Here is a 7,023-nt window from a genome sequence, read left to right on the forward strand (position 1 = left end):
AGGTTAAGGCTTTTATGTCCAACAGATGGCGCTACGAGTACGACGCCCTAAGTTTGCTTTTCTGTGAAAGGGAACTAAAGCGGATCATCTTATATCTATTTATATAAATAAAAATGTAATGTTCGTTTGTTCCTACCGATTCCTTTGAAATTTTGACACAACGCTGCATTCGAATACGCACGTGTTTTTATATAATATACGTGTCGAAATTCCCCCCACTGAAGGAAGATGGTTAGGATTAAGGCTTACCGTAAAAAACTCTGCTTATATTTATACTATTTTAGATGCGGTTTTTTGCATTTTAATAGGGTACGTCAACAGGATGTACACTAAGAAAAAATTTTCCGAAAAATTCCTTCCCCCACGGGAATGTGTTATAAGTTTATAATAGATACGTATTGAGCCACAACAACGCGTGGCGGGGTCTGCTAGTATACTATAAATTACGTTTGGTAATTTATTACTTCTTTGCCTATTTGATTATTTTAATGTCGAGGTAATTTATTTCGTGATTGCCTCATTTTCTACTTTAAATTTAATATTATCGTTTAATTTGTTTATTTTTTCTTCTATTTCTTCTAATGTTATTATTTTTTGGTCATATACTATAATTATGTCATCCACATACAGTTTATACATTTGTTAAATCAATTTTAAATTTGTTTGACCTTAGGACATCTTGAAATGTCAAAAATGCAAGAAAATTAGAAAGTAATTCATGTATATACAAATGTTAGTGCGTGTGTGGGAGTGGGCACGAGTTAGTTCACTCTCTTTTAAGTTTAATAACTCCTGCACTTTCTATCGAAAATTTCTGAAATTTCCATGTAGGCAAATTGACACTATTAAATTGTTTTGATTAAATGTCTAGGTGTTGGGGAGATAAAGTGAATAGTGTGTATCTCCAGTAGGGTCGAACTTCATGACGATGTTACTTGTTATGAGCATTTACAATTTTTTTTATAAAAACCATCCCTATCTGAAAATAAACTTTTTGCCATTTTATATTAGTTATAAATATAAGAAGTTCTTAAAATAAAAGATGATAACAAATAGAGTTGTTTAATTTTTAAGGCAAAATGTGGTAACTCCTTGCTGAAGTTTTTAATTACTGATTAAAAAGTTTAAATATTCGGAAGACGGAATAACGAATACGTCTGAATGGGCTACACAACAATAACATAATGTAAAAAATCAAATATTTATTTTACAATTTCTTTATTATTATGAAAGAAACGTTTTAAATAGTTCTTTGTATTGTGTTCAAATTATAAATCTTTCCTAATCAGAATATCTATAATAAACTGTAAAAGTTTAGTTTACATTGAACTAAACAAAAGTATTAACAGTAATGGTAATAACACAGTCGTTACTAAGCGAGATTATCTGTGAAGATACTGAAGTGGGGGCTGAAAAACAAATAGATTATTTTGTTATTGAGTAAATAACTTTAATATCAACTGTGTCAAGGAAAATATCAAAGTAAATGGGTTTCAGTCAGGAATGGCCAAATAGCAAAGTAAATGAAAAATTTCAGTCAGGAGTCTTGCAATATGATTGGCATTCATCACGAAAATATACAATTGATATTAATTATAATTATGAAAATTATTGAATATACAACTTTTATTTGATTTGTGTCAAGGTTATTATAAAGAAAAAATGAGTCTGACAAACGAATGACCAAAAAGCAGTTTCCAACGAAAAAAAATTTTTACTCAGGAGTCAGGGTGTGTTATTGACATGTATCAGAATAATGCATAATATTTATTAAAAGAGGCAACGAGATAGAGAGTCAAAGATTGTGTCAGCATGCATTCAATAAAATGGCAAGATTAATATACCGCAGATCTTCTCCAAAATCTACGAGTGCCAGCGAATACCAGTCTCTACTAGATATGCCTTTTCGTTTAAAATTTGGAAGTGGTTTCAGTTTTTTCAACAGCACAACACCTATATAAACACAGTTCACTCAACATTTTAACGGATGAGTTTCAAGTTATGTATGTGCCGTCTGAAGTCCCGAATTTGGTACTCATAAATAAATGCATGGAAAAGGGGATTTATAGTACAGAATTGCGGAAATTACAGAGGTATAAAGATATTGTCCCATACTATAAAGATTTAGGAAAAAATTGTAGAAAGAACGATTAGGCAGAAATCTGAAATTGGAGAGGAACAGTTTGGCTTTTTTGCTGGGAAAGACTATGACTGTTGCAAAAACAGGTGTGGAAAGGCACAGGGAAATGCAGAATCATTTGCACATAGTGTTCAGAGATTTAGAAAAGGCGTATGATAGGATACCGAGACAATAGGTATGGAAATGTATGAAGAAAAAGAATGTTCCGAAGAAATATGTTAGGCTCGTCAAGGAAATGTATGAGGGAGCAAAGACCCAAGTTAGAAGTAGTGTAAGCACTACAGAAGGGTTCACCGTTAATGTTGGTTTACATCAGGAATCGGCCTTTAGCCCTTATTCGTTTGACTTGATAATGGACGCGTTACTGTGTGACGTGAAGTGTGAGGATCCGTGGAGTACACTGTTCGCGGATGATATTGTGCTGTGTGAACTTCCCAACATAAGGCTAACAAGAAGCTGGTAGATTGAAGAAAAGTTTTGGAAAAAAGGGGCAAAAGCATTAGCAGAACTAAAACAGTATATAGGATTCTGAATGCTAGAGATGAGTTTAAAATCCAAAATGTGCCTCTCCCTTTTGTTGCGAGTTTTAAATATCTTGGGACATTTGTCGAGATAAGAAGTGAATTGAACTCGGAAGTGCAGCATAGAATTCAATATGGATGGACGAACTTGAAGAAGCTGAGTGGTGTGTTATACGACAAGACAGTTAGCTTCAAGCTGATAGGAAAATTGTATAAATCGGTTGTTGGACCTGCAATGTTATATGGAGCTAAGACATGGGCAATAACAAGAGCCCAAGAAAGAAATATGGAGGGGCAGAAATGAAAATGTTCAGATGGATGTGTGGAGTGTCAAGGAAGAATAGAATAAGGAATAATTTTGTTAGAGATTCTGTTAAGGTAGACCCCTTTATCAAAATGGTTTATCAATGTAGGTTAAGGTGATTTGACCACGTACAGCGAAGAATAATAATTATGATATGATAATTATGTTGAAAAGAAAATCGGAAAAACTGGTAATAAGAGTAAAGAGAAAAAGTGCAAAACCAAAATTAAGTTGGAAAGATAAGGTGGAAAAAGACTTCAACCAGAAAGGACTAAAGAGTGAAGAAGCCCTTTATAGAGAGAAACGGAAATGACGTATTAGAGAAAAAACGCCGACCCATATAAACATGGGGAAAAGCGAAGATAAAGAAGAAAAAAAAGAAGAAGAAGAAGACAAATAAGAAAACGCATGGAGGGAATTGGCTCCAGGTGTATAAGAAACAGGCGAACAATATAAGTCAGTTGATGAACTGAAAACCGCCATTACATAGTGCTAAAAAATTCTAATGTGAATACAATGCAAACCTGATTCAATAATGAGGTACAGTTTATAATGTCAGATTTAATGAAAATGGCTTCATTATGTGTATGAAGTAATCAATGATTTTAAAATTTCGTAACATCTAATTTCTAAACTTCTTAAAATTCTTGTGAAATAAATCAACAATAACATATTTGTGTTGTTAAAATTTGTTAAACTTGTTATAAAAATTTTCCAATCCATCGTATGTTATGCATCATTTTGTAAAGACTACTGGAAAAATTAAAACGATTTACATTGTACTGAATTTTCCATACCTGTTCAATTCGGTGATGTATTCTTCATAATTTTCAGATTGAGACATAGGAGAAATTCCTAACAGTACATCTACATAAAAAATAAATTGGTGTTAATGATGTTAAAATAAATATTTTACAGTAGAGATTAATACCTGCAGTTATGTCCAGAGTGCAATGTTTCATCCATTTCAGGACATCAAAAATTTCACTTTGCTGCAGTGTTTTTAGCTTCTCGACTAATAAATTTGAATGCTCCATGAGCAAATTTTGATGATTTTTCAGATTCCAAAGGTGAAAAAATGGAGCTAAATATCTTTTCCTTTTCCTCCAATTATCACCATGACTTTATTTAATTAAATACAAAAAATTGTAAACAACAACATTTTAACTAAATATAAAATAATACATTACCTGGTGAAAAGAGTATTTTTTCCTAACACTGGAATAAAGAAATCGTAAGTAGCATCCTTATTGATAAAACTGTTGCTTTTTAGCACTTCCTACAAAAAGCGATAATTTTCATTTATAATGAACATATTACATAACTATGTATTATTCATTACCTTTGCAGTTTCCGGATGTATGAAAAAAATCATTTTATATCCAAATATGTTCATGCATACTACTTTCTCTTTTGGAAAAAGTGTAGAGAGTCCAAGCAGTAGATTCGAAGTAACTTCATATAGAGGAAAAAATAATTTATATATTCATAAATAATCAAATTTTTCGATAAAAGGTAATAACATACTTATTCCTGAAGTCGATTTGTAGTATTCTCTGTCACGTGAAAGAAATAAATTATTCCACAAAAATGGTAAAATGGATATAGATGGAAGTTTTTTCATATTCATATCTTGAACATTTCTTTTATTTTCTCGTAGATTCTTATCTGTTATTAAATAAAAGTAAATATCAACTTTGCATCGCATTTAGCACAGAACCTTGACGTTGTCGGTTTTGATTGAAGTTACACTGGTAAGTGAATAATGTGCTAAATGTAATTATTACTTGCATTATCAAAACTGAAAATTATCAACTGTGTTCTTTCTTATTTGTTGTTTTGACGACTTTAGTTTCCGAGGCTTAATTAATTCTCGCTCGGAAAATGTTTAATCTATTAATTTTTTATATTAAATAATTATTTTCACTTAAAAGAGAATCTAACAGCCAAAAAATTGCGGGGAAATAACTGCAATAAAATAAATACTCCCAAAAATGTGTTTTTATAGAAAAACTATATAAAAAAGTTAAAATAACCATAAAATGCTTTTATTTGAAAAATATAGCTGCAAGGATTGCTATTCTTTGATTTGACACAGTGCGAAAATTCAGTGTGCATTCTACATTGTTTACAAACTGATTGACTTTTTTTCCAGGAAATTTACATGTAGGCCTATTGCACGTCTCTGGGGAAGATTGGTTTAAAGCACGCAAGCAACCAGTTTACCACATCTATTCAAATATAACACAAAATTCCCAATCTTTATGCTGTTAAAATACAGGAGGACGAAAAAAAAAAGAATATATAAAAAATTCTAGTAAATAAAAAACAAAAAATATCGGCTGATGTCATAAAAAACAACCAATAGTATTTTTTAAAATTTTACAAAAATCACATCTGTCCTATAAAAGTTTAGAACGATTTGATTTAACATCAGTTTTTGAGCATAGTAATATCCCGTATGATTTATGATAAAAACACAGTACTAAATAAATTTAATTTAAAATCATTAACAGTAATAAAAAATTAATTCCCACAATTTTTGATAAAACAAACTATGTAATTCATTACAGAAATTTTTACTTTGATCTAGAACAGCGATTCCCAACCTGTGGTACGCGTACCCCTAGGGGTACGCGATAGGTTGTTTAGGGGTACAGAAAAAAGTTAGTTATTATGGCAGAAAAAATAATATATTATGTATCACAAACTAATAGTATTAAAAAATTATTAGATAAATAATGTTCCTTGCAACAATCACAACTTTATTATACATTTTTTCTTTTAGTTTTTTTTTCTTTAATTTAAAGTTACAATATGTAAATTTAACAATACGGTTACTCACTAAATTTCTTAAATGAGGGGTACAATCTAAAGATATGACATGTCACGGGGTACAATCTAGAGATATGGCATGTCACGGGGTACACTAATGAAAAAAGGTTGGGAACCACTGATCTAGAAAAAGGTCCAATAATGACAATTATTTTTTAAATTAATAAATGAAAGTTTTTCTAGCAAAACATGTCAAAATGTAAGAAAGTGTATTAACTGAAAAGTAGTTATGACATTAAATCAATATTGCAGATATCCATCTAAACTGTCTGTAGAAAAATTTCAAATTATAAACGATAATCTCACAGTTTTTAAAATAAAGAACCGAATTTATATCTAGACAAACCAATACACAAACAAATTTATATTGGTTTTTGCATAAATTAGAATTAAGAAAATTACACATTTATGAAACATTTTATAAAATACTTAAAAATAGGTTCGTTGAACACAGATTATCTGACATTTCAAATTTATACAAACGATGTTTTCGAAAAATTTAAATCGTTATACAATATTTTTTATTTTAGTAATTATCCCAAAACTCACAAATTATATAAGGAAACGAACAAATATAAATTGGAATATTTTAAAGACAAAACACTTCAAAACCGATAATTGAATTTTGCTCCCTAAACACATAAATGTATTCTTACATTTTTGATAAAGAAAAACACTGCTGAGGAAATCAAAAATTCTGTTGTAAAGTCATTTAATCATGGTAAGTATAAAGAAGTTTTATTTTATTATAATATCATCAGTTTCTTTGCGATATGTCTTTTTAATATTATAGAAAACTTATATAATACATAGCATTTCTAGTAAAACCTACCCGTGTTTAAAACAGACATGTAATAAAGCGATATCGTTAAAATTGCGAAATAATAGAACAAACGAATGTAAATTTTTTATAATAAACGATTAAACAGCATTACCGATATTCAACAAATATTTTATAAAATGTGATTTATGAAATGTAATATTGAATAAATATTTTATTTTCTAGAATTTGAATATTTTAAAAAATTATCTGAAAATTAAATTTCTTTTGACTGCCGTTTATATATAAATATTATAAAGTCTCTGTAAATCCGCACTAAAAATGTATAAATTTTAGATTTAGCGGTAGACCAACACACAGCACATAGCTAATTACTTCTTTTTATTTAATCATTGTATATGCATTTCGGTCCTATTAAAGAACCCTCTTCAGTACTACAAAA

The 7,023-nt window shown here is 29.7% G+C and overlaps 1 protein-coding gene across 1 annotated transcript in view; it reads right to left on the reverse strand.

Moving 5' to 3' along the window:
• Nucleotides 1-4,652, reverse strand: part of LOC111616480 (cytochrome P450 4C1-like) — a 9,900-nt gene extending 5,248 nt beyond the window's left edge. The window contains exons 1-5 of the mRNA XM_023357885.1: nt 4,493-4,652; nt 4,308-4,420; nt 4,156-4,244; nt 3,897-4,087; nt 3,763-3,832 (exon numbers count right to left, since the gene is read on the reverse strand). Coding sequence (XP_023213653.1) covers nt 3,763-3,832; nt 3,897-4,087; nt 4,156-4,244; nt 4,308-4,420; nt 4,493-4,595 — 566 coding nt within the window. The 5' untranslated portion in view covers nt 4,596-4,652. The remainder of the gene's footprint in view (nt 1-3,762; nt 3,833-3,896; nt 4,088-4,155; nt 4,245-4,307; nt 4,421-4,492) is intronic.
• Nucleotides 4,653-7,023: the final 2,371 nt, after the last annotated feature.

This window comes from Centruroides sculpturatus, unplaced genomic scaffold, assembly GCF_000671375.1.
Source record: "Centruroides sculpturatus isolate CEXI.00-Female unplaced genomic scaffold, Cexi_2.0 scaffold2188, whole genome shotgun sequence".
NCBI lineage: Eukaryota > Metazoa > Arthropoda > Arachnida > Scorpiones > Buthidae > Centruroides > Centruroides sculpturatus.